The sequence below is a fragment of the Ochlerotatus camptorhynchus genome, unplaced genomic scaffold (genome assembly GCF_037179485.1).
Source record: "Ochlerotatus camptorhynchus isolate MF236.1 unplaced genomic scaffold, CSIRO-AGI_Acam_v1.1 ptg000171l, whole genome shotgun sequence".
Classification (NCBI taxonomy): domain Eukaryota; kingdom Metazoa; phylum Arthropoda; class Insecta; order Diptera; family Culicidae; genus Ochlerotatus; species Ochlerotatus camptorhynchus.
In genome coordinates this window covers 728,572-755,330 of record NW_027040661.1, presented here as the reverse complement: position 1 = coordinate 755,330, position 26,759 = coordinate 728,572, and the positions used below count along the sequence as shown (strand labels likewise).

Below are 26,759 nucleotides of genomic sequence, written 5' to 3'. Positions count from 1 at the left end.
GACAAATACAAGGAAAGGGACGGGCCTGGTATTGAACTCCTCACTTTCTGCTCAGCAAGCAGAAACGGTAACCACTAAGCTACCGAGTTCAATTATAATCACTATGTGCGAAATAAGGCTTGTACTCGAAAAAAATGCACCATTTTTATCCGTGTGTAACATTTTTATCCGTGAGTAAAAATTGATGAAAATCTGGGTATAACTAGTTTGGAGTGAATTGTTTACATGTGCAAAATTTCATAACAATCGGTTCAGTGGTTATTGAGATGTCATCGAAACAAGAAGGAAATCTCCGGAGAATTTCTCGCGCCGTCATGGAAAATCCGACTGCGACCATGGATCGGAAGACAACTGGGAATCACCCATACAACTGTGTCTTGGGTGGTAAAATCGGGAGTCCCAGACGACCGAGCAGTGGGCTGGGAGTGGAAGAAAATCTCAGACAGCTGACCCTGTGAAGGCCCGGAAGGTGTGATTATTTCAAGCGTAATCCGAACCTTTCGATTCGCGACGCGGCTCTGAAGGCAAAGTGTTTCGCCTGGTTCGTTCAGCAAACCATGAAACGAGCTGGGCTTCGTGTATTCAAGGTCCGGAAGGCACCGAATCGGCGTGATCAACAAAACACGGCGGCCAAATCTCGCTCAAGGAAGCTGTATCGAGAGTGGTTAACGAAACCGATGTGTGTGGTTATGGATGACGAAACCTGCATCAAGGCAGACGCAAAGCAGATACCGGGGCTGGAGTTCTACGTTGCCAAATCACGGTTTGATGTTCCTGAAGACATGAGGAAGAACAAAGTGGACAAATTCGCCAAAAAATACTTGCTCTGGTAGGCCATATGCCAATGCGGTAAACTGAGTAAACCGTACATCACTTTTGTCTGGTGCATTTTTTTTTAGTACAGGCCTTAATCCGATTACACATCATTTCATGGTTTTATCTAAGAGGAAGAGGAGACCACTGGCTTGACGTCTGTGACGTGTTATTCTTCTCTCGCGGAAACGACCGTGCAAAAACTATTTCATTATGGGCGACGCAGTCGATTGTCAAAACACACTTACTAGATTCTCTGCTGTAAAAATTCTCGCGTTTATATACGTTCGTCTGACCAATCAGGCGCTGGTTCGCGTTTGACAGAAAATTGTTTCATAAAAGTCCCCCTATTGTCTCCTCTTCTCTTAGGGTTTTATAGTGCAGCCAAAAACTGGTGCATCTAAACATAGTGTGTGCCTAAGACAAGACAGAACATCTGGCTTATTTTTATTTTTCTTCGCAGGTTCTTCATTCGCTCCTGCAGTCCCTGTTGAACATTATCCGTGCTAAATCAACACAAACAGTTCGAATAGTAATTTTGAACACATTTAAATTTAAAAAAAACCTATCTTAATCTTGAAAATCTTCCAAATAGCGACTGGATCAAAAACTGCATCCAAATCTGTACCCCATTTGTCTCTTCTAATTCTTCGGTTCACGGAACAATAATATTTACATTATTCGACAAATCTCAGATAATCAGACAGCAGTAGGTATCTCTACTGCATTCATTATGTTTTCGATAGTAGAATGTAATGATGACCCGATATTTGTCAAATAATGTCAATATTATTACCCCGTGCACCGAAGAATTGGTATTAGCATTCAGTGAGATGGATTTTACAGTTCAAGTTTGAAGTTCCAGAATTCGTTGAATTCCCAGGTCTCTCAAGGATTTGATTGTGCACGGAGCTCACTGATCTGGAAAAACACCATTTCCCGTGTTACCGATGGAATGAAGACAATGCTGATCGTGATGAGGTTCCGCTCTACGCCGTTATCCTGCAGTTCATAACAGGATGTCGCTGGGAAGTACAATGGGAATCAACCTGCACATTGAACTGTGCGCTACCAGAAGTGCTGTAAATTCTCAAAATCAATAGTACATTTTTCACGAAAATGAGAAAAGCAGCTATTCGCCATCAAAGGGGACTCCCTTCGAATGGGTGATATCATTTGCTTAGTCATTTGATGAAGGCATGGATCATTCTCATTTTTTTTTTTTTCCTTTGGTTTGTTTTTTCCGTCGATCTTGTTTTCCGTGCTGAGCACCAATGCTACCGACGTGCCAGGAAGGCAGCTCCCACACCTGGACCCTACCTATCGACCCATCAACTCATGACCCGGGGACCAACGGCTTTAGTTTCCATCCGAAGGAAGGCGTGATTAGAGATGTTATGCCTCAGAACATCCCGGCGGCGCCGACTGGGATTGAACCATTTTGAAACGCTTGATATCATTCAATTGAGTGTACACACTTAGAAATTTTTACAGAAATCACAGATTTCCTTTACTTTTTCACAAATATCTGTGATTTTTTCACAGATATCTGTAAAAAATTACAGGAAAATTGTAAAACTGTTTACAGAACGTTCAGCTGTTGAGTTTTCGGTAAAATTTTACAGAAATCTGTGAAATAATCTTAGTGTGTAACCTACACATAAACGGAGCTCTGGTCGACATTCTGGAGAAAAAGCAAAGCCAACCCGACACCAACCTGGCTTCTACCAAACCACAACCCGACATTGACATTGACATTGACCAGGGAATGTAAGATTTGCTTACAATGATGAGGGATTTATCATCGCAAGATTTAGTAGAGACCGCATGAACGGAGGATGAGATATACTGAGCTGCGGTTCAATACAAGAAAATGGAGAGGGAAAAATGTGGAGTGTATTAGCAACCGGTCAGCACTCGTGTTTATTTCAGTTATCGTGGGGACGTAATTTGTGATTAGCGCCGGTTCCTTTCAATTTGTCTCATTATTTATGAACGGCCCTTATATTTGAAATGAAGCTTAACATTCATCTAGTGATGTCCGATTTTTCATTGAATAATCGATTAATCGATTAACGAACCGAAAAGTAAAACATTTGCAATCGGTAATATCATGCCGATATAAGCATTAACTTCTCCGGAGGATCATCACCCATCGTTTCAAACATGTGCTGCACTCTCATTGGGGGAAAAATTATAGCACAGCGAACAAAAACCAATCGATTAGTTGTTAATCGAGCAATTAAAATATGGGACACCTCTGATTTTGATGTGATTGTTTTGATAAAAAAAAAACGAAAAATTCAACCGAAGGGACAGCATAAACACAAAATTATCTTGCATACGAGGGGTATTCATTGGATGAAAGGGACCATGAAAGAGGACACTAATGTCGTTTTCGTTTTTGCGGTGTAGCTACACCGATGCTACACTGCCGTACACCGAAATAATTGATGGTGTAGATATAGGATGCACTTTTGTTTACAAACAAATGATGTTGAGCTGTCAAAGACTCATGCTTATTCCTGCTTACACTACACCAGTGCTACACCGCAAAAACGAAAACGACATAAAATAGAAAGTTGTTCTTCCGACTGTTTCATCTTAGAATTCTTCTTTGGTATTAGTAAGTGTAATGAAAAATGTTGAAAAAGAATAGAAAAAGGATGCCGACTGGACTCGAACCCCGAACGTTGCGATTATCAGACCTGTGCTTTCTTCACTGTTATCTCCATGCTTTGGAATATATTTCGGTTAAAAACGAATAAGAAGAGCTCATTTGCTCTCATACTCTATTTCATATACGTTTTCCGCTGAACGGGAATTGGACAGAATCGTGACAAGCAGTGATGGCATAATCCTCACTCAAATGATTTTGTTTCGCTCTCAAGGGCTCCCAATATCACGCGTGATATTGGAATAAAATATCAAGCATGATATTTTTTTTACAAGCTCCTTTGATATGCGAGACTATTCAGAACATGTAAAATTTCAGCCACGAGTTGACTTACCACAAAAATGATTCCTTTGCACATCGTTTTCTTAGAAAGAGAAAGCATAGTTTGCTATCTTTCTTTACGCTTCACAGATGGCAGACACGAAGTTACTGCTGCCAGCAGTGATGGAAGTTTCGTTTCGTGTTCGGATGTGCAGCAAAAATCTCGAAGCTCAAACTCAACACAGTTTGGTGAGAATTGTAGCCGGGGAGTTTTGTTAGTATGATATCATAGCAACCGTATCACAGCTTGTAATATCATCGGCTGTTGTTTGCGTGTTGAGTTTTTGGTCTACGATACTCAAATGAGATTATGCAATCGGTGAGAATAGATCTTTTGATATTTTCACAACACTGGTGGCAAGTATGTACGTCGTTCTACAGTGTGATAAATAAAATGCTTGGCTGTATAGTGAAAAGCGTAGACCGAACATTTTTGGTTTGCGTGCATCTACTCCAATCCCATCGATTTTGACTCGCCGATAGGGAGGTCCCTGTGGTCATCGTCTGTAAGGCGTACCGCTTGTCCTTCATCAGATATGTAATGTTTTGGGTTGCCATCCTGGATTTAAATCTCGAGGACAATGCGTTATTGAATAAAACGAAATAAAGGTACTTAAACATACTGTCTATTTCTAGTATCCGCACCAATCAAAAAGTTCCATTTAGGAGCCAGCTCTAAGCTTCCTGCATCGTCTAGGTTTGTGTTTTTTTATATAATTAATTCATGTAAAACCTAAATCATTGGCTGCTCAGCCTACTGTGTTGGTAGAGGGAAAAAGGTAAACGGGAGAGGATGGTTATGACGTCATACCACTCGAAAGCAAATTTGCGAAATATGAAGTATAGCAAATCCTAGGTATGTTTGCATGATGACTGCGCTTGGTTGTATTCTTTTGTAAAGTCTCCTGGAAATATCAACTGGCGTTTTGTATTTTTCAGGTAGCTCCTTACTTAAAAACGGGCAAAAACTCATCGGCAAGCTACTTTTCATGGTATTTAGTGTGATAAAAATAATCATTAAATTATCTCAGCATTCAGTGGAAGAACATTCATAAATTTGGTTTTCATACAGAAATTCTATAATCCAGTGGCTCCCAACTTTTTCAGCTCCGTGACCTCCTTCGTGAACAATTGGGTGTTCCGCGGCTCCCTGGAAAGTACCTTGTACAAATTACGCTGAGATGAATAAAAACCATTTAGGGGAATTTACGTATTCTCGGCAACCTATGCAGCGATCAACTTTCTATAGTCTTTTTCTCTAAGGAACGCAGACATATGCATTATTGGTTTGTTTACAATCTTTTGCTGCCAGCTGCTCTAACAATTCCAGTCAAAAGAATTGTCAAAAACTGTTTTGAAACGCTTTTACAAAGCTCCAATCTTCTCTAGTGAGAGCGACTATTGTGGGCAACATGTTTTTATTCGGCAACCTTTCTATTTGAGCTGCGTGTTAAACAGCTGTGCTTTCATCGGCAACTCAAAATCAGCAGCATTTTGTAGTGCGTGTGTTTAATTTCATGAAAACCCTGCTAGATTGCTTTTTTTCAGTGGTAAAATTATAATCAAATTGAAGCTGAAAGGCTAAAGAATCATTAGAATGCATTCAGCGAAGCGTTTTCGTAAGAAAATCCAGTGAAATTAGCGTTTCAATTTGGGTTGCCGAAAATAGTCTGTCATGCCGAAGCCGTCATTTCCCCTATTTGATCTGTTCAGTGCGATTGTTGTAGATCTCAAATCTAGTTACGATGCTGCGTTTGTGATCATATTTAAACCACAGACAAACAGACATAAAACATTGAATATTTCTCACTGTAAAACATCGTCACTAAAACATTACCGCCATCTATTGAGTACACAGTGGTGGGCACTACGTTGAACAGATGGCGGTAGTGTGTAAACGTCATACGCAAGGGAATTGACTATGCGCGCCACAGGTGGCGGTACTACCAACTACGATACTTTTAAATTGTTCGTTAAATGCTTGTTCGATGAACAACTTACGAGTGTTATGTCTGTTTGTCTGTGTTTAAAGATTCAACGTGATATGTTAAATTTATCTTCCATCCACATATTTATCTAAAAAAATAAATAACAAAACGGGATCTAACGCATATTAAACAAATTGACAGAGCGGTGATAGGGTGTTCGTGAAAAGGATTGAAAGCCATAATGAGGTATCGTTTGACTCGAAAATCAACGTTACTACATTGAAAGTGATGAGCAAAGCAACGACGAGAAGATCCACACGATAACCGAAAAATACCCAAAAATGACTTCAAAGTAAGCATTTTCGAGGGAAACTGGGACTACCCATTGAATGAGTAAAATTTTAACCGTTTATGAGTAATTAAAACTACAAAAATAAGTAGTAAGTATTCATTTGTGAGTATCAAATACTCATAAAAGGGTAATATTTTTACTCATTTAATGGGTAGTCCCAGTCTCCCTCGAAAATGCTTACTGTATAATCAATATCGAGTCTTTTATAGTCATTATTGGGTATTTTGCGGTTACCGTGCACAGCCAGCCTTTCTTTCTAAGCGTGCTCCTTTTTTATTTTCGTTTCTTGCTTATAATCTAGCTAGGCGTTATAGAAATGAAGCGTTGAACAGCATTGTATGATAGAAACAAAACTCGAGTTCATTTCAGAGCTTCGAACATGTCAGACATAACATTTGATAACGACACAAAAGCATTTGTAAACAAACATTCTAAGGCCCTTTACACGCGCACCAACGTACGCTCACGCAAACCAATACCACTCCTGTCCGATGATGTTGTTGGTTTGCGTGGGCGTACTTTGGTTCGCGTGTAAAGGGCCTTAGAAAGTTTGTTTACAAATGCTTTTGTGCCGTTATCAAATGTTATGCCTGATGTAGAATATTGATTCATTTCAGGGAATCACAGCTCACATTGATAATCCAGTGACTGAAAATGAGCAATAATTAACCACTTCATTCAAGCATTTAAAATGACGTTTACTACCACTTGAAGTTTGAAATAAAACATTATTTTGAGATTTTTTTCTTCTAGAACCACGAGAAAAGTAGCCATCATTTGTGCGTTTCATAAAATAATAGAAATTAGTTGATCCAGTTTTGTGGAATCGCTGGTAGAAAGTCACGTCAAAACTGCTTGACAAAGTGGTCAATTTCTGATTAAAGATCCGAATTTCGCTCGTTCGCTCTTTTACCAGTCATACCTCAGAGTCTATGGAACATGCCAACATTTCCAATACTAACCTTTCGGAGCCAGTTTTGCTTGAATGCTTGAAGATCGTCTTGGAAGTGAATTAGATGGATTTGCTAGCCCTCTGAGATGAACTAGCCATCGGCTAAAAATCTCATTAATAAAGTTTTTAAACACAAGTTAACTGGCCCCGTAGTTTCAAGTCCAGCGAATTTTGATGCACTAACATTTATTGTACAAGCGAGACGCTTATGCCAACCTTCCACACTGAAATTAGCAATGAAATAATTTTTCCTTGAACTTCCAAGAACATTTTGATTTCATTCTTGGCATACACAGCTTTGGTCACAAACTGCTCATTTGTCAATAACTTTGCACACAGTTGACAAAACGTAGTTCTGTTTGAAGCAGTAGATAGAATAAAGTTTAAGCTTGTCATAGGTACGTAAAAAAAGGTAGATTTAAATTCAAGTAATAAACTGTATTTATTTTTGCGTTGTTAAAATGAACATATAAACATTCATTGGTGTTGACTCAAATGTTAAGATTTACCTACGCATATCTATAGTAAGCTATGATCCTAACCAATCAATTACTTCAAAGAAAATCAATTTTCAATAACTGAGTGAAAAGTTATTAACAAATGAGCAGTTGGTGTGTATAACTGTGCATGCCAAGCATGCATTCAATTCAAAAGCACGGTAGAGAACATTGCCTTGGACAACCAGCGCACAACAGTGTAGAAAAGAAGATCCACGTAATCTGAATTAATTTGTTTGTAGAGTTCATTGAAGCTCCAAAAATTGAGTGTTCAGAGCTCCAGATTTGACATAGTTAACAATTTTGATGACATAATCAAGTACTTTTAACATTAGTTCCGGCAGAGTCTTGCTCTTGCTGACAAGGGCATATTGAACACCTGTGGCGTACGGAGCAAGCTATATAATCTCTTTCTGAAATTTTGATTTGTTACCAAGCATTGCTAGAGCGCACTCGGTATTAACTCCACTTACTTTTCCCACTGTAAAACACCCGATTCAAAAAATGTTTTGATTTTAGATTTTAGACCAAACAAACCAGTACAGTTGAGTACTTGGAACTGATGAAGTCTGCAAGTAGTAGACGAAATACGTGTATCTGTCAAAAGATAGGCAATTATAACGGAATTAAAAGGAATTAAATCAACACACTCAAAAGCTCTTAATTAAAAGAGCGCCATGAATTTGAAATGATCTCATTTGTAAACATAATCGCTTCACATCGATATTGATATTCGAAATATATTTATAACAAACCACCATCGAACAAATTATGCTAAATTAGGATCCTTAAATCAGATGCTGACCACTTACAATAGGCATTGTGAAACTATTGAATTTACAATGACAAAAACCAAGCTGAAGCAATACTTTAATTCTATTCGTAATTAAGACACGCAACATTAATACAGTGTTAAAGCAGATACTGCTGTGTCTACTTAGTTGCTGATCACAGTCAAGCAGACCAGTTTTAGTGAGATCATTCCATATAGATAAACACATTAGGAATTTTGGGAACATTTGAGGCATTTGTTGAGATCCTTCAATTATACATTCACTATAACACATATGATTGTTAAATTTACTCTTACATAACTCGGAGCGTTTGGTACGGTATGTCCACGCATCCTTCCATTCCTATAGAGCATTTCCAGCCCAAAACGCAAACCGGTTGGTCATGAGTATTTCCGATTTGAATGAAACATTTCTCACGTGTTCGCTGCTACTAATGGTTGCATTTTTCATTTAAATTAGATTTTTTTCTCCAGAGTAACTTTTGAAAAGGGCGTATAAAAAAATGGATTATTTTTTTTTCAAAAAATCATAACTTGAAAATTATTGATCTGATCAAAATGGCATATGAGAAAAAGTTTTAGGTAGTTAAATTATCTTTGCGGAAAAAAATACACTGAAAGAAAAACTTAGTAAATTAGTATTTAAAAAACGTAAAACGATGATTATCTCAAAACACCCCCCCTTCGATCTTCATAATTTTTTTTTTCAAGAAAACTGAAAAAATGCCCTAATATTTGGTAAAAAGTATATGCTGGTAACTTTCTTAAAAAAAAAATTATAATTTTTGAAATTTTTGTTGGTTTTTACAAGTTGGTGAAATGCATATTTTTTAGTAAAATAATAATTTATTTGGATTCTACGCATAATTTTCAAAAACTTTGTAAATAGAAACTTTTTTCTTAAGTCCAGCCGTTCTCAAGTTAATGCAATTTAAAAAAAATAATTATGATAATTTTCTACATTTTGGGCCATTTTCAAATGTTAGTCGTGATGTCCAGCAACGAGATGTTTTTCCATGAATATATATTAAAAAACAGACAATTCATTCTCATATATGGTAGCTGTCAGACTTACCCGTTTCTATTTAGACGCAGCGGAAAAGAAACAAGTTTATAAGTAAATACTCTCAAATATACCCAAATAATCAACAAGCCCACTCATGTGCCTTTTTTCTGTCCTCTATTAGTTGTTTACCTGGATAGAATTGTGTATGTCATAACAGAGGCTCAAAACATAAACAGGTAAACAAATATGTTACTAAACCTGTAATTGAGGTAAATTATCTAGGTACTTCTCTGACGTATACCATATTGTGCCTTAAGAGCTCATCCCGCGATATCACAACTACATAAAAAAAGCACCCCGTGGAGGCTTCTTACACTCACACCTAAAAAAGTTTGCTATAATCAATTGTACCTAATGAAGATAGGTATAATGTCAACATTGTAATTATTCTGCTACATATATATATATATATATATTGGGACGATCTTCACCTGTTCCATTCAGTTCATCTCTCTTAGCGTTTCAAGTTAAAAAGCAAGTAGTTTTTTTACGATGGATAACAATTTCAAGTGTTGTAAACCTCTACCTAAATCAATTTCAAAGCATGACACAGTAGCAGTTCAGTTGTTTATCTCAAAATTATTAGAATTTTTAAAGTTGCAAATAACAGTCCAAAAGTGTATTTTTATGTCAGATGTAGATGTAGATGTAGAAATTGAATGGCATTTTTTTTGCAACTTCACACGGCAAAGGTCCTTGTGATGCGATTGGCGGTACCCTTAAGAGAATGGCAACCAGAGCAAGTTTAGCTAAGCAACACGAGCACCCTATAACGAACCCTTAACAACTGTACGACTGGGCAAATAGTCGTAAAGAAGATCTTCAAACAAAAATGTCATTTTGTTATGTTTCTACGGAAGAATACAAAAAGGCTGACACGGAATTTGATCCAATTTTTAAGAAAGTGAAACCAATTCCTGGAACTCGAAAATATCATTGCTATATTCCAGTTTCAAACAACCAAATTGCAGTAAAAATATTCTCTAATTCAAACGATACACCCAAATTATTCAATGTATTCAAATAATATGAGTTGTAAAATAAAATAATAAATATATACTGTTTTTTATCTCAACAAATCTTTCATTTGACCACATCAACGTGCTTCTCTTCCGCTGCCTCTAGATAGAAACGGGTAAGTCTGACAGCTACCATATCTGAGAATGAATGGTTTGTTTTTTAATATACAATCATGAAATAAAATCTCGTTGCTAGACATCTCGACGAACATTTGAAAATGGCCTAAAATGTTGAAATTTGTTATAATTATATTTTTTTAATTCGCATTAACTTGAGAACGGCTGGACTTAGCAAAAAAGTTTTTATATGCAAAGTTATCGAAAATTATGCGTAGAATCCAAATAAATTATTATTTTTCAAAAAAATATACATTTTAATCAACTTGTAAAAATTAACAAAAAATTAAAAAATTATAGATTTCTTTTTAAGGAAGTTACCAGCATACACTTTTCACGAAATTCAAGGGTATTTCATCAATTTTCTTGAAAAAAAAATTTATGAAGATCGAAGGGGGGGTGTTTTGAGATAATCATCGTTTTACGTTTTTTAAATACTAGTTTACTAAGTTTTTCTTTCAGTGTATTTTTTTCCGCAAAGATAATTTAACTACCTAAAACTTTTTCTCATATGCCATTTTGATCAGATCAATAATTTTCAAGTTATGATTTTTTGAAAAAAAAATAATCCATTTTTTTTATACGCCCTTTTCAAAAGTTACTCTGGAGGAAAAAATCATATTTAAATGAAAAATGCAACCATTAGTAGCAGCGAACACGTGAGCAATGTTTCATTCAAATCAGAAGGGGTCGAGACAAAATTGACATTTTTTTTAACGATTTGAGCTAGAAATGCTCTATAGATTCATGAAATGCATCGCTGTTTAAATATATTTATTTAAACACGAATATTTTCACAGAATCATATTTGCGGCATATGCAACGCAGTAGGCCTGGCCGTTTTGATATTAAATTTGGTGTCATATATCTTATCTTCTTATTCATTCCTTTATTTAACGACGGTCTCTATTCCATTGACAGCAATTGAATGTGCAGGAAGGGAGCTTCCACATCTGCCTAGGATATCGCTCCCATCCAATATACATGAGCCGGGACCAACGGCTTTACTTCCCTTCCGAAGGAAGACGTGACCAGAGATGGTTATGCCTCAGAAAAATCCCACCGAGCTCGACTGGAATTGAACCCAGACCCATTGGGGTGAGAAAGCAGTCACGCTTACCGGTGCCGGCAATGTGTCATATCTCAGATATGCTGCAAACATCAATGTTGTCAAGAAAAATGATTAGGCGTTATCTAACCTAATAATTTTCCGATATAAGCATTCAATAAGAGAAAGCTCTCGTACTGGCTGCGTTTGTATTAGATTAGATTAGATTAGATTAGATTAGATTAGATTAGATACTGATGTGTCTACTTAGTGTTTTTGCATATTATAATATTCAGAAATAAACCATGTAATGAGATTATTACTGTAACAAAACGGTCTACACTTGATTGACGACGAATAAATAAATAAATAAATAAATAATTGTTTTATTCTGCCCTGTTTTGTAATTTTCTTACGGATTGAAATTAATTAAAAATTAAACTTGCATCAACAAACATAACACGAAATATGTTAATCCCACAAATTCAAATCGAGACACAATACAAACCGAAAGAGCAAAGGGAACACGGACGCTCAAAGAGAAATACCGATATAGAGAATCGGTCATCGAAGAATTTTGACATATACTAATGTTTATAAGTTTCAATAGGAACCTAATAATTAATTAAAAATATATTACGATGAAAAGCATATGTTAACTGGAATGCGATTCAACGTGTTGTGTATAAATTGCAGTTTTAGCTAATGAATGTACGGCATTCTCCCATGTTTCAGTATCGTTCCATGGAAATCCTATTCATCTGGTTGTTTTTGTTTAATTCCAGAAACTCTCAAGGTGGAGCTGGTGGCCACTCGTCCTCCGGGCACCATAAAAACCACTCATCGTCTTCCCGCCGTAGCAACACTCAGCTAGGCTTAATGACCCAAGCAGGCAACGAACAATCCCTGAGACAACGAGCCGTCGCCCGGCTGAAAATGTTCAATTTCAATCTCAACTGGGACTTGCATATGAATCAGTGCAAACCGTGCGGGTAGGTGGAACTTGTCTTCTTAATGCAACACAAAATTTTATATTGCGGTTGAAGCTTTTTAACCACAATGACCCATTTCCTCGAATCGTTGTTGTCTTGATGATTCTAAGACCATGATTTTTGCTTCTTCTTCTTCTTCTCTCTGGTAATAGTCCGAAAAGCGGCAACATCATCACTCGACGACTTTGCCGCAATCGCCGTGGCGAGGACAACGAACTGTATCGCTCCAACAGTTTCAAATTTGAGCGCTTCGAGCGGAAGGAGCAGGGCGAAATTGGAACGAGGACACTACGAAAACAGGTGAGTTTTTGTTGAGATTTTCTATGGGAAAATATGTACCTACCAATGTATGTAGGTTGTGCTGTACATATAGCTTCAGACAGATGGTCTAAATATAGCGGGAAGATCCTACTCGTCCATTCATAGGTCCTATTTTCCGAAGTTAGATGGATGGATGATGCTGTTTACGTTTCATAGATTGTGGGTTAGCTGTGGATGGGGTGAACGGTTGTGAGAGATTGAGAGAATGAGATGAGCGAAAGAGAGGGAAAGCGTTGCTTCGTGTACTCAGGCACAGCTGACGCTCATGCTCTCTTTTATAGCAAAAGCTTATATCGTCGAGCTTATGATGGTTTCCACCTTGAGGCAGCTTTTAAAATTATTCATAACTACAGGGCACCCTCGAAATGTGGGAATTTTCTCTGGTTATACTTTTGTTTGCGTATTGCGTTATTCGATTTGTTGGATCGTATCGTTGGAAGGACATTCTTAAATTTCCGGGGATTTCGCGTAAGTGCCTCTGCTGTAAGTGTGGTCCACCTCTCCGTTTTTGGCCCTTCATACAGCGATATTGTGAATTCAGATCGGTAGCTCAAATTGATCTTGCTATTTATTGGAGGCATACAAGACAATATATTAGAAGGGATGGTGGCTACCTTACACACATACATATACATTAGACTGATGCAAAATTTGAAGTTTTTGCTCCACAGTGCTCAAACGGTTTCAAATCAGGTCCTGATAAGCCTCCCAAAATTTAAACTCATTTGGTAAGAAACTGACTTGGCACAAACCATTCGAAGTTTATATGGCAATTAATATGGGAAAACTAAACTTTTTGTTCACTGTCTTCTACCCATTTTCCATATTGCTTTTTTGAAAAGTTCTACAATTATACTTACGGAAAATTTTCTAAGCTACAACTTTGCGAAATTTCGTTTTTCAGTCAAATGTCAAATTAAATAGTTATTAATTGTTTAAGAGATTGACAATCTTATGGCATGATCAAGCAGCTGTTCTGTGGGCAACACTGTATTCTGCAGTGTGACATAGTAGCCATGATATTTGTGCTCTATTCTTCGCACCAGAAATACCAATGTTGCCTGCTGAACAGTTGAATGAGCATAATCATAAGACATCAGTAACTTGAATCATTAATAACTTTTGTTCATTACATTTGACTGAAAAGTGGGTTTGAACATAAATATGGCTGATAAAATGTACTACAATCACTGCTATCATTTTTAAAAGCATAATGATGTGGTGAATTGTTAGATAGATATCAACAAAAATATAAGTTTTCCCATAGTAATTCCCATATAAACTTGAAATGGTTTGTGCCAAGTCAGTTTCTTACTAAAGTAGTTCAAATTTTGGGAGGCTAATCAGGACCCAATTTGGAACCGTTTGAGCACTGTGGAGCGAAAATTTAAAATTTTGCATCAGTCTAATATACATACGTTCTCAGATTATACTTTTGTTAACACTCCGAACACGATGCCTCCGGTAAAATGTGTAACGGTAAATTGGCAATATTTGAAATATCATTGGTCAGTAATTTATCGATTGATTTAAAATCTATTGATACCGATACCGATTGATTAACATACATAAAATGAGCATAATGAATCTTTTAATCATAAATTTCTCATCTTTTTCATATGCTTGGTAAAGTAATGGTATCTCAAAACCATCACAACGTGAAATAAGTGGATGAGAATCCCTTATCGGAAGGGATGATTTTTTAATCATTTAATGATAGTAAATGATAATAAGAACATTGGTTTTAGTATGTTTAAGAATTTTGCTGACTTTTCGATGCCTGGTACCATTTTTGCATTAGTATTCAACCATACTCTATTATGCCCAGGGAAGATGAGACATTTTCCAACCCGAAAAATTCCTAGACCGGACCGGGAATCGAACCCAGCCCAACCTTCAGCATGTCTTGCTTTGTAGCTGCGCCTTTATCGACTGAGCTAAGGAAAGCCCCACAATGCGGTTGATTGAGATGAAAAAGCTTGAAACATAATACCCTAATACCATTAGTGGGTCAATGTTCTTGTTAGTAGAAATTGATTACGAAATTCACGTTAAACAGTGATCACTTTTAGAAATTTTCTAGAATCATTCACGAATAGAGTTAGCTATATTCCAGATAATGTCAGTAATCATCTTACACTGTTAAAATGGGCTTTTATTTCAAATTTATCAACCGATAAGGACGTGTTGATTGTACCCAGGAATCGTTCAAGTAAATCAATAAGCAATATGGAGCGCCCTCACGAACGAATAATGCCAATGAAACTTTTCCCTGTACAAACTCTGAGGCCAGAATCTCTGGTCTTATCGTCAACATTTCCTATTGTCGTCTCGTCGCAACCTGAAGAGAGCTGAACCTAAAAGCAATAACACTTCAATTTGTTCCTTCCAATAACAAGAGTTTTTCCTTCTATCTACACACGAGCATTGGGATGAATGTCCACTTGTCATACAACAACACGGTATACAGGGGATTTTCCACCCACACGTGGGAAGCACGAACGGTGCTAACGGAGAAACAAATGATATAGTGCCATCAAATAGAAAACAAAAAGCATATTTCATCTTCAGATGGAGAATTCCTTTTCCTTGGTACACCGATCAAGATTCCTGCTAGGATCGTGCAGTGTACAAAACACAAACTCAACAATACTTTTTCTGTACGTTGTAGCCGTTCTGCAGTCAGTAAACAGAAGAGTTATTTTTCTATAAATAATAATAAAAATAATTTCTCGAGAGACTTTCCACTCAAACTGGAGGGTTTTTTTTTTCTCAAGGCGTGATGTTTTAAGATTGTGTGAAACCACGTGGTGGCAAGCGAAAGCATATAAATAAATAATATATAAATGCTTCCTTTTGGGATACACAGAACAAACGATTTGCACTCAAATGGCTTTACGGGAGGATGTGCAAACTGTTTTTCTTTCAGTAGATTAGTCACATACTTTCAAGATTATTTACTTCACTGGAGAATCTATCGGTTTGAGGTTCCTTTTATGTTTTGCATGAAATCACAAATTTAATAACAAATATTCATGTGATTAAGGGAAATTTATATGTATCGATATATGCCAGCGCCGGTGGTGTAGTGGTAAGCGTGACTGCTTTCTTACCCCAATGGGTCTGGGTTCAATCCCAGTCGAGGTCGGTGGGATTTTTCTGAGGCATAAAAATCTCTGGTCACGTCTTCCTTCGGAAGGGAAGTAAAGCCGTTGGTCCCGGCCCATGTGTGTTGGATGGATGCGATATCCTACGCAGGTGTGGAAGCTCCCTTCTTGCACATTCGATTGCTGTCAATGTATGGCAATCGATGTCCGTCGGTGATTGGCACTAGATTGGGGAATAGAGACCGTCGTGACGTAGAACTACGTGGTCTTATATAATAAATCTTATTTGTTAACTGCAGCAGGAGCTAGTGTTTTGTGTAGCAATAAGAATTTGAGCGAGGTTCTCTTTGTTTATACTCTTTAGTATGACGCGCTTGACATAGATGGCCCACAGCGACTCACGATGAGCTACTGATTCCGATCAATAGCGGTGCGGCTTCGTCCTCCTTCTATGGATCCTCATGTGGGCTGCAGCTCGCTGCTTGCAGGCAGCCTTTCATTGTGTACTGGAGAACACCACTCACCACGCGGTGATTAAATAATTCAATTGGTATTCAACTTTGAAATCTGTGTTAGGGAAATCGCTTTTCGCAGGCAATCGGTGATAATTTTAAGTATCAAAGCAACAGTTGCACATTCGTGCAATTTTAAATATTTTCATTAAAGTGATAAAGTCTTAATTTTAACAGATTGGTAGATAAAATTCCTATCGATTGCCGTATTAAGAATTAAAATCCATCATCTCTGGATCAAATTCAGTCCACTTTCCTGATGGTGATGTTGAATTGTGTTGGCGAGCCTTAACTTTCAAAACATCATCGAAAGAAGAAATTGTTTACAAAAGCTGTTACGCCCTAATTCCAGCTCTATCTTGACAAATGTCCAAAAAATACTCTTTTACAAATTTATGGTGGTCCTTAAATGGACCGTTTTGTCGTTATGGTTGAGTAATGCTGAGCTATTAGGGTGTTAAACAAAGATCAGGCTGGTGATCTGTATGTTTTTTGGAATAAGGGTGACGCGCTTGGCATACATGGCCCACAGCGACTCACTAAGAGCTACTAATTCCGATCAATAGCGGTACGGCTTCTTCCGCCTTCTGTGGATGCTCATATGGGCCTCAGCTCGCTGCTTGCATGCAGCCTTTTGTTGTGTACTGGAGAACAATGTTAAACGCCACGCGCCGAAAGCACTCCTGCTGCTGATGCTGCTGCTGCTGATGCTGACGGAAGGACACCACCACACACGGTGATTGCAACTGAATCCGATCAGCGATTGAGCTTAGCCTTGATAGGAACTTGACGCGATTGAATAACCGTTTGGTGAGACTGGATGGAATTCAACTTTGAAATCTGTGTTAGGGACATCGATTTTCGTAGGTAATCGGTGATAATTTTAATTATCATAGCAACAGTTGCAAACTCGTGCAATTTTCAATAGTGACATTTTGAAAAATGATAAAGTCTTAAATTTAAAAGATGCGTAGAAACATTTCTGATCGATTGGTGATAAAATTATTGAAATTGGTCCAGGGGCAGCTGAGTTATTAACGTTAAGAATCTTTCATAATTTTGTTACATGTTCCATTTTCGTTTTTCACAAAGTGTATCCCCATATAGAAATCACAGACGTAGTCCTACGTCAAAAAGCGAAAATTGATAGGAGGAATTCCTTGCTTAAATTTGTCCAATCGCGAAATATTCGCGATCAATGATATAAATTCGAGATTTTTTTGCTGTTTTCTAGCGTCTCGGAGAAAACCTTGCCTTCATTCGAATTGTTTTTGGTTAATTGACATGGTCAAGTGGTATTCGGTCATTGCGAGAATTTATATGTACCACATCCAGGCATGGAAAATCATTTGCATTCATTTCGTGCATTCATTTACATTCATTTGCCCCTTTCTTTTTTCATCAACAGAATTCCGCAAAATTATGTACGGAGCTTTTGTAGGTTTTGTTATTTATACTACAAGTTCTGTTAACATTTCATATCCGTATCTTTTATGCATGATGAACCAGAGCGAACAGAAGCCACTACTGTTTTTCAGTGAATGTATTTTACATTCACTGAAAAACAGTAACAAGTTCTGCCCGCTCTTTTTCGTTATGCATAAGAGATACAGATTTGAGTAATGAACAAAAGTTGTAGCTAATAACAAAACCTACTAAAGTTCTGCACATCATTTTGCGGAATGCTGTTGATAAAAAAAAAGTTAGAGGCAAATGAATGTAAATGAATGCATGAAATGAATGTAAATGATTTTCCATGCTTGACCACATCAATACTTGACGGATTTGACCGCAAACGTTTTGGTGCTGGGTACTTTATCAAAGAGCTTTGGGGGTGATGTGGCTGGTAGCAAACGTTCAATAAAAATTAACTCTTAAACAACAATAGTTTATGGTAGTCGAACGTTCAATGAAAGAACTCTTAAACAATAATAATGTATGGTGGTCCTGAAAAGAATCATTTTGTCGTGATCGTTGAGTAATGCTGAGCTATTAGGATGTTCTACGCGGATGAGACTGGTGTGCTGTATGTTGTTTGGAACGTGGGTGACGCGCTTGGCATAGATGGCCCACAGCGACTCACGAAGAGCTACTGAATACGATCAGTAGTGTTGCGGCTTCTTCCTCCTTCTTTGGTCAATAGACGACCGACCGGACACCACCACACACGATGATTGAATAAGCACCATTTGGCGAGACCGGATGGAATTCGATTTTGAAAACTGTGTTAGGGAATTTTTTTATTAATTGTAACAGTTGGACATTTGTGTAATTTTCAATTTTGCCTATTGAAAATTTAAAAAGTGTTGATTTTGACAGATTTGTAGAAACATTTCCAATCGATTGCCTTGTTTAGAATTGAAATTCATCCACTATTGGCAGAGTTATAAGTGATCAAAACCTGATCACTTTTCGTAACGCGGTCGATTTTGTTTTTTTTTTAATTGCACCCAAATATGTTGCCAAAAGACGTCATCCTACGTTAAAATGCCGTTAGGGTGGTATCACAGCGTTTTCCGTGACAAGGGCCTTAATTTGATTAAACTCATTTACCTAGAATAGATGTACTATCCACCTGGGCTTAGATTCTAGTTCTTGTCCAGTGTTCACCAATGGATCTATTCCCATTCACTGCCAACTTTCGAATTTGTTACATTCTTTAAAGATCTGTTATCTTTATCTTCAGCTTTATGATTTTTTCATTGAGGTTATCGCCTCTCAACAGTTTAATCAGTATGTTGTGTACAGTAGAAAACAAAAGCAATCTGTGTTAAAAGTATTTGCAAACATCAAGGCCACCCTATAGTTTGATTCATGATTCCCAAATATGAGTGTGTGTTAATAATGGTAAATATTGGTGATGGTTTAGAGGTCACGCAAATGGTTTAATGTTTTATATGGATTACTATGTCAGCAGTTTACATTTTGCAAATATCACTCTAACTTTGATTATAGTTGTCAAAACGCTGTTTAAATTAAATATGTGATTTTTATGGCATTTGCCAACAAGCCTGTTTTTGTTACGATCAGTTTGGTAGCAAAACAAGAAAGATAAAAATGTACTAAATAGGGTAAATCGATGGTTCGTGGCAACAACACCAATTTCATTACAAAAACGAAAGGTTTGATTATCGTTGTAAAATTTCGACTACTTGATCATTGGCGTAGCTAACGGGGATGCCAAGGGGGGCAGGCATCTTAATGAATTATTCAGCCCCCCTCCAGGATTGAGTGCTTTTTTATACACAGGTATTTTGTCAAGCAGTTTAGAGGTTTTACTTTTATTGGTTTTTATGAATGTCTACTTTTCTTAACGTACTAGACTAGAAGAAACAATTTTGAGAATTTATATTATATCGATTAATAGCACAATAAGACGTCTTTATGCTCTACAAATTGGCCAAAAGTTCAGGGATTTTTCTTTAACCTCAGGGAACTTCGTAAAACTTCAAGGACTTCTAAGAAGTTCAAGGAACATTAACGTTAAATTAACATCGTAGAAATTCTGGGAACTTCATAGAGTTTCAGAAAAAAATCGTAGAAACTCAGGGAGCTTTGAAAAAGCTCAGAAGTTTGTAAAAGTTATCGGGATCTTCATATAATTTCAGGATACTTTTCAGGGAATTACGAACAAGTTCAAGAAATTCTATATGTTGAACATCGTGGAAACTCAACGAGAAGCGCAGTCGTGCAGCATACTTTGTAGAAATTTTGGGAATTGTGTTGCATTTTGTAAAAGATCTAATAGTTCAGCAAACTTCTAAGATCTTCAGGGATCCTCTCTTCCGTTTAGGGAATTTCGTTGCAGTTTGTCAGAGATCTTACTACAAAAAAGCTCAATGAACTTCTTGAAAGTTTTGGGAGCTTCGTTAAATTTCAAGGAACTTCCCAGATGTTCAAGAATATTTGTAGATGATGGGGGTCTTTCCAAAAGTAATCGTAGAATTAAGATGAAGTTGTGGAAATTTTGTAAAACTGTAGGGAGTTTTGTAGATGTTGAGGGAACGTTACATAGGTTACAGGACATTCCTTCGGATATCTTTCCTAAAGAGCAGGCATGTTCATAAGATTTCCAGATAGACGTAAAGTAAAGCTCTTTGGATTTTTCTTTCAAGAAATTCAAGGTATATGAATAGTTAATTTTACGGGGTGAGTAGTAACTCCTGTCAGTGTTTTTTTTTTAAACGTTAGTAGTTTCGGATGGGTTAATCACATACATGCCTGCATATTTTTCTTTTAGAGTGTATTCAAACACGGCTTGCAAGATCGTGTTGAATTTTTATTCGTTTGAGACTGGTAATCATGTACGCGGAAAGGGAACTCATGATAAGCCTATTTTTGGAAAGTCAGTTGTGAAATTCTGCTTTCGGACGAGAAAATATTCCTGCTACAGGATCACTACAACCAGCAAAATGATCGGGTATATTCAGCATATCTTTCTGATATTCCTCATGACAAACTGGCTGTTCAAAGGTTCCAGAATGTTTCTAAGGTGATGGTTTGGGGATGTTTCTCCTAAGCTTTGAAGGTTCCATTGCTGTTCGGTTCAATGGTGTTAAAATCAACAATAAATATTACAACGATAACCATTTGCTTCCCTTCGTCAAGAAACACCACAAGAATGCACCATAATCCTTCCAAGAAGTCTCTGCACCGTCCCACCAGGCAAAAGGCTTGAGGTGAGGTAAATTTTCCGGATTTTATTTCGTCGAAAGAGTGGTCTGTCTCTTCACCCGATTTGAATCCTCTCGACTTCTATGCATGGGGCTACATGTGATGCATTCTAGGGAATACCAAAGGACTAACCGTGGAAACTTTTAAGCAACGTTTGGTGAATATATGGGACGAAATGCCTTAAAATATCGTGCGTGCCAGCTGTAACGCTTTTCAAAGACGCATGTGGCTAGAAATTAAGGAAAAGGGAGAAAGTTTTGAACTGGACTTAGTCAAGACAAATGTTATAGATATACCAAACAGGAAATATGCTGAGAATTAAAATTAATTCCAGCTTCTCAACTCAGTCGACTTTACTGACAGGAATTACTACTCATCCTGTAATGGCATCATTTTATTTTATCCATATCGAGAAAAAATAACACTTTATACAATAAAATGGCCTTAAGTTTGTTGTCAGCTTAATTTACTTAGGCTATTATATTACTATTTTACATTGAAAATAATGCTTAAATAGAAATCTATAACTAAAATGCACTTTAATTGCATAAATATGGGTTAGTTTTTCAAGACCTTTCAAACTAACTGAAACACATTTTACTAAAATTTGTGCTTCTATGCTAATGTTTGTTTATAAAGAAGATCATTTTCTTGGTTGTATTTAGAAGCCACAATATGGTTTTGATTTTGTCTTTATCTAGAGCGCAATAAATGTTAAATGGCATTTAAAAAAAATCTAGACATCGATCCAGAAAAGATGAAGTTAATATCTTCAACTTCATATGATATTTGTAACAAAAACTCCATAATAAAACAATTTGGAACCGCACAAAAAATATATTATTTAATAGATCAAAATGTGAATTCAGGTGGATGCTTTTTGCTTTAAAGGTATATTGGTTATGATTTTGAAAAAAAAAAATACGATTGGTTTTTGTATGGGGTTGCCCTTGCTTTCTTCTTCGATCTGTTGTTTGTTTTTATTTTCCTGTTGCTGCTGTACTGGCTACTTCCGCTCCTTCCGCTTGGGCCATTTTATGAAGGAAACAAAATAAAAATTGTTCCCTTGGTAGAATATGTTCCCCTTCCGATTGCGGAAATGCAGCGAATTGGGAATCTCCTTTTTTACGTCCATGTAGACTCCCTGTACACTTGTCAGCATATCGAGGCCCGAGGCGGCTGGGATTTTTTCCCGAATGACACGCTTCGCATCACCGTATTTCCCCAATACCAAGGATAGATCATTATCCGGGACTTCTGGTGGTAGGTCGCAAACTCTCACGTACTGAATGGTGCGGCTCTGACGACATGCGTACTTTGTCTGATTTTCTATCGGCATAATCAAAAATTAATTGTGCAAGGTTATGCAACAATCAATGAAGCATCAATTCCTTTGATTTGAACTTGATGAACATTGATTTTTCCTCCGCATATCGAAGTAGCGATCATCTTCACAATTTTCTTCCATTGAGGATTTTGCACTGCTAGCTGCTAAGCTGAATCTAATAGTCAGCTTTATTTCCACAGACATCTCCAGTTGTTTGCTTCCAACGGGGCACCGATAGGAGCGAACAAACTTCAGGCAATGAGGAAGCACCACAACACACTGATGGCTGTGTCCACAACTAAGAGCCCACTTTTTGTCCCTTAGGCCTCGTAATGCTGAGTTTCAAAAATGTTTCAAACTACTCGACAATTCTAAAATTTGAAACTGTGAAATTTCTGATCACCTCCTTTGGAATATTGGCTGAGTCACCTGGTATCATGAGAGAATATCTGGGAGATGTGATTTGAATTATTGGATAGTTTGAGACCTTCATCAGAATAGTACCTGATCAACCTGCAGTCTTGAACAAGTATCCAGAGGACTTTATAGACATCTTAGAACACATGGAATAATTTCTGAGCTGCCTGGTGTAATATGAGAGGATATCAGATATGTGATTTAGGTTGTTAGATAGTTGGATATTTTCAAAATGATTCCTGATCAACCTGAAGCCTTGCAAAAATATTTAAAGGACTTCATGGAGATTTCAGAACACCTGAAGGTCATTGTAATAATTTCTGAGCAGCCTGGTATCATATGAGAGAATATCTTCTTGATGTAAAAGACGCAAGCGCTTTTATGACATTCTGTGAAGATCCATGGATTTCCATAAAGTTCTATAATATGAAAATCTTAGAACTACGATGATGTTCCCCGATCTTTTATGAAATACCTCTCACTTCTTTGAAATTACCTGAAACTTTAAAAAAATACAATTTCCATACAGTTTACTGTTCTCTATGAAGTTCTTTTTTAAGATTTTTGTGTGAAGCGCTTCGTTATTTAAATGAAGTTCTCCGAACTTCTATAAAATATACTCAAACTTCTCAGAAGTTCCCAAAATCTCTGTTAAATCCCTAAATTACTATTGATTTTTCTCAACTTCTATGAAGTTCTCTGAACATTAATAAATACATCCAAAGCAAATTGAAACAGAGTTCTATTCGTGTTCTAAGCCCGTTGAGAAATAATACCGAATATTTGAGCAGTGGCAAATCTGGTGCAAAATAGTGCTCGAATAATGAAACTGCCACACATCATTGCGAGGGGTGCGTTCCTGTTCTAGTTTAAAATTGAAACAGTCCAAATAAAATACAACATAATTGCGAACGGCCCTACGACCTTATTATAATTACATAGAAAAGGGTTTTTTTTTTGATGCTGTCAATTCGAAGAATGAGTTTCTTACTAAGGACGGTTTACAGTAAACTAAAGTAAATTCTCCATAATGTCCTACTTGACTAGCCTATTGGTCCCAAGCAAACGATTAACGTATCCCATTCTAGTCGGAATTCTAGAACTACACTATGTTTGTAATGATTCTATATGAAAGTTTGACAGATAAAATGAGGAGTTCGTGGATTTTCCCATGTTTCGAGGGGTGCATCGATTAGCTTGGGACCAAAGATAGTACCAGAGCTGAGCCAAAAAGTTGAGCACGTTTCTTCGGGACCTTCTGGTCTTAGAGTTACCTCTATGCTTAAACGGTGTCAAAAATATGGTGTAATATTACTTGCCAGAAAGGACAAAATTATCATTAATACAGTGCATGAACTGACATTACGCTTTTACTGCATTTGTTTATTTTTGTGGCAACGCTCGCACGGGGTTCAGCTAGTATTATATATTTACCGATCGAGTGCGCCCTTTGTTTCCGCCAGGATTTCAATTTAAAAAAGGCAACAATAGCCATCCGTTTGAAGTCATATTATTTATTGGGAAAGGGAAGAAAAATGCGACTGCTGACTACAACAACCAGCACGCTTTCAACCAGTGAGGACTGCGTGGTCGATCTGTTGCGCCAGTTGAATTCGAGATGAGCGTTAAACATTTTTTTTCTGCCCTTCCTGTGCAAATTGCATATGCCGACGCGATGACAAATGCGAGTAAATACCAGTGCAGTAAGACAGGAAACGATCTGCTCTTGTTGCTTTGGTTTTCGGAAAAATGGAAGTTCGAAGCAACACGCCAGTGGAGACCATAGTTGACACATGTGGTCACAGTGAAGTGGTATTCGTTGGTCAAGAAGTGGACGGCTTTCGCTAGAGAGCATACCCTTTCCCAGCGAAAAATGAGCTCGTCCATCGGATTCATGGATGTTGCAGGATAAAGCCACACATAGACAGAAGGAAAATATTTGAATACATTCTCGTTTTTTTTGGAGGGTTTGCATCAGAAGCTTCGAAAATGCTAAACACATGGTAATGATCCGGTCCCACTTTCTGGTGGCGCATTTTCGGCGTGTGGAGATGACAGCTAGGGTTTATTCGGCGGTCTGTTTGAAGCTGCAAGGTTCCGCATGGCGCTACACATGAATCTACAATACGGATCCACTACCGAAGGATGACGATGATGCTGATGCAGAGCGAACGCTTTAATAGCGCTGGGCGATCTCGGTCGGGTATATGTGCATGCATTCATGAATCGTGAGTCCTTAGGGATGGGTTGAAAAGTGAAGTATAAATAAAATAAATAAAATTATTATGCGGGAGAATATTTGATGCTTCCTTCCAAAGCGAGGAAGGCAAAATGCAAAAGAATGGGTGAGATGTCGTTTGGCTTTGAATATAAAACGGTTTGTTTCTCTGACAAACAGAGGAATCTGCTAGTGATGCCGAGATCTTGTTTTGCGTATTTGTCAATCGTTGTTTACATGCACGTATCTACTTTTTTAAGGATTAGAGTGAAACGGAAGGAGTGTTTTTTTTTCGAACGAGTTATTGAACATTCGAAAGCGGTTTCTCTGAAATCATTATCACCTGTAGCATATCTCGTTTTCATAAACATTCGGTAGTCATTGCGTTGCTTTATCTTTTTATCTGTCTTCAATCGTTTACAAGACAGACTTCCGATTGAAATTTGATGGCAAATTCCTTTCACTCATGAACAATCTGTGATATTTAGACATACGCAGTATCTTCGCGAAGCAAATGTAACTTAAAGCATTAGGGGAAAGTGTTTCGTTTCAGTGCCTCTAGGAAAGATGCTATCTACACACAAAACAAAGTTCTCTTACATCCAATGTAAGGTTGGATTTCCGGAGAATTTCGAGATTAGGGCGTAATTGCTTTTGTAAACAAACACGTCCTTTGACGATTTTTCGCGAATTAAAGCTCAATCTAAAAAACTAATAACACAAACAGGTAGAGGAGTGGTTCCTCTACCATTTGGTATAGTTGTTCGCGAAATTATTCTTTTATTCGAAATCAGTGATTGACGTGTTTGCTTACAAAAGCAATAACGCCCTAATCTCAAAGTTCTCCGGATTTATTACATCGTCTGCATATATGTTTCATACAATAAATGTAATGGAACTTCTTGCAATGAACTGCATCATACAAGCAAGTTTTTCCAGAATGCATATTTTTGTATAAAACCATCACGAGATGATTTTCTAGACGCAATGCATTTGTGGAGAATCATTTCCACGCCAAATAGCATACCGGTTGGATATGAATGTTTCCGATTTGAGTGAAACTTTGCTCGTATGTTGGTTACTACGCAGGGTTGTATTTTTAATTTAAATATGATTATTTTTCTCAAGAGTATTTTTTTAATACGGCGTTTCCAAAAATTAATTTTATTTTTTCAAAAAATCATAATTTGAAATCAATTTTTCTGATCAAACTGACATCTGAGAAGAATTTGTAGGTAATTGAATGTTCTTCAAGAAAGTAAAATTCACGCCAATAAATAATAAAACGTTGATTTCCGCGGAGCATCCATCCGATTTTCATAATATTGTGCAATGTTTCCTTCTTCCTTAAGGAAACATTGCGGTGAACAACACTAACGCACTCAATTTCACGCACTCATCACAACTTACTCTTACGCGTACATCGAGACTCAGGCGGTTATCTTCAGTCGCGAGGACTTGGATTCACCGTTGTGAGGAGTTCTTCAGTCAGCGGTCTTTTACGACTGGTTACAGTCAAAAATCGTTTTGAGGAAAGCTGGTTGAATAAAGACTGTTTTATTCTACAAATTTCTTTGGCTTTTATAGCCTTGGGTTTACAACAATTTA

At 37.3% G+C, this 26,759-nt stretch overlaps 1 protein-coding gene across 1 annotated transcript in view; it reads left to right on the top strand.

Annotated features, from left to right (window-relative positions):
- The window catches only part of LOC135701666 (uncharacterized), a 410,000-nt gene that overhangs the window by 6,106 nt on the left and 377,135 nt on the right, over positions 1-26,759 (top strand). Inside the window, exons 2-3 of the mRNA XM_065222524.1 lie at positions 12,369-12,575; positions 12,728-12,875. Of these exons, the coding sequence (XP_065078596.1) occupies positions 12,369-12,575; positions 12,728-12,875 (355 nt within the window). The remainder of the gene's footprint in view (positions 1-12,368; positions 12,576-12,727; positions 12,876-26,759) is intronic.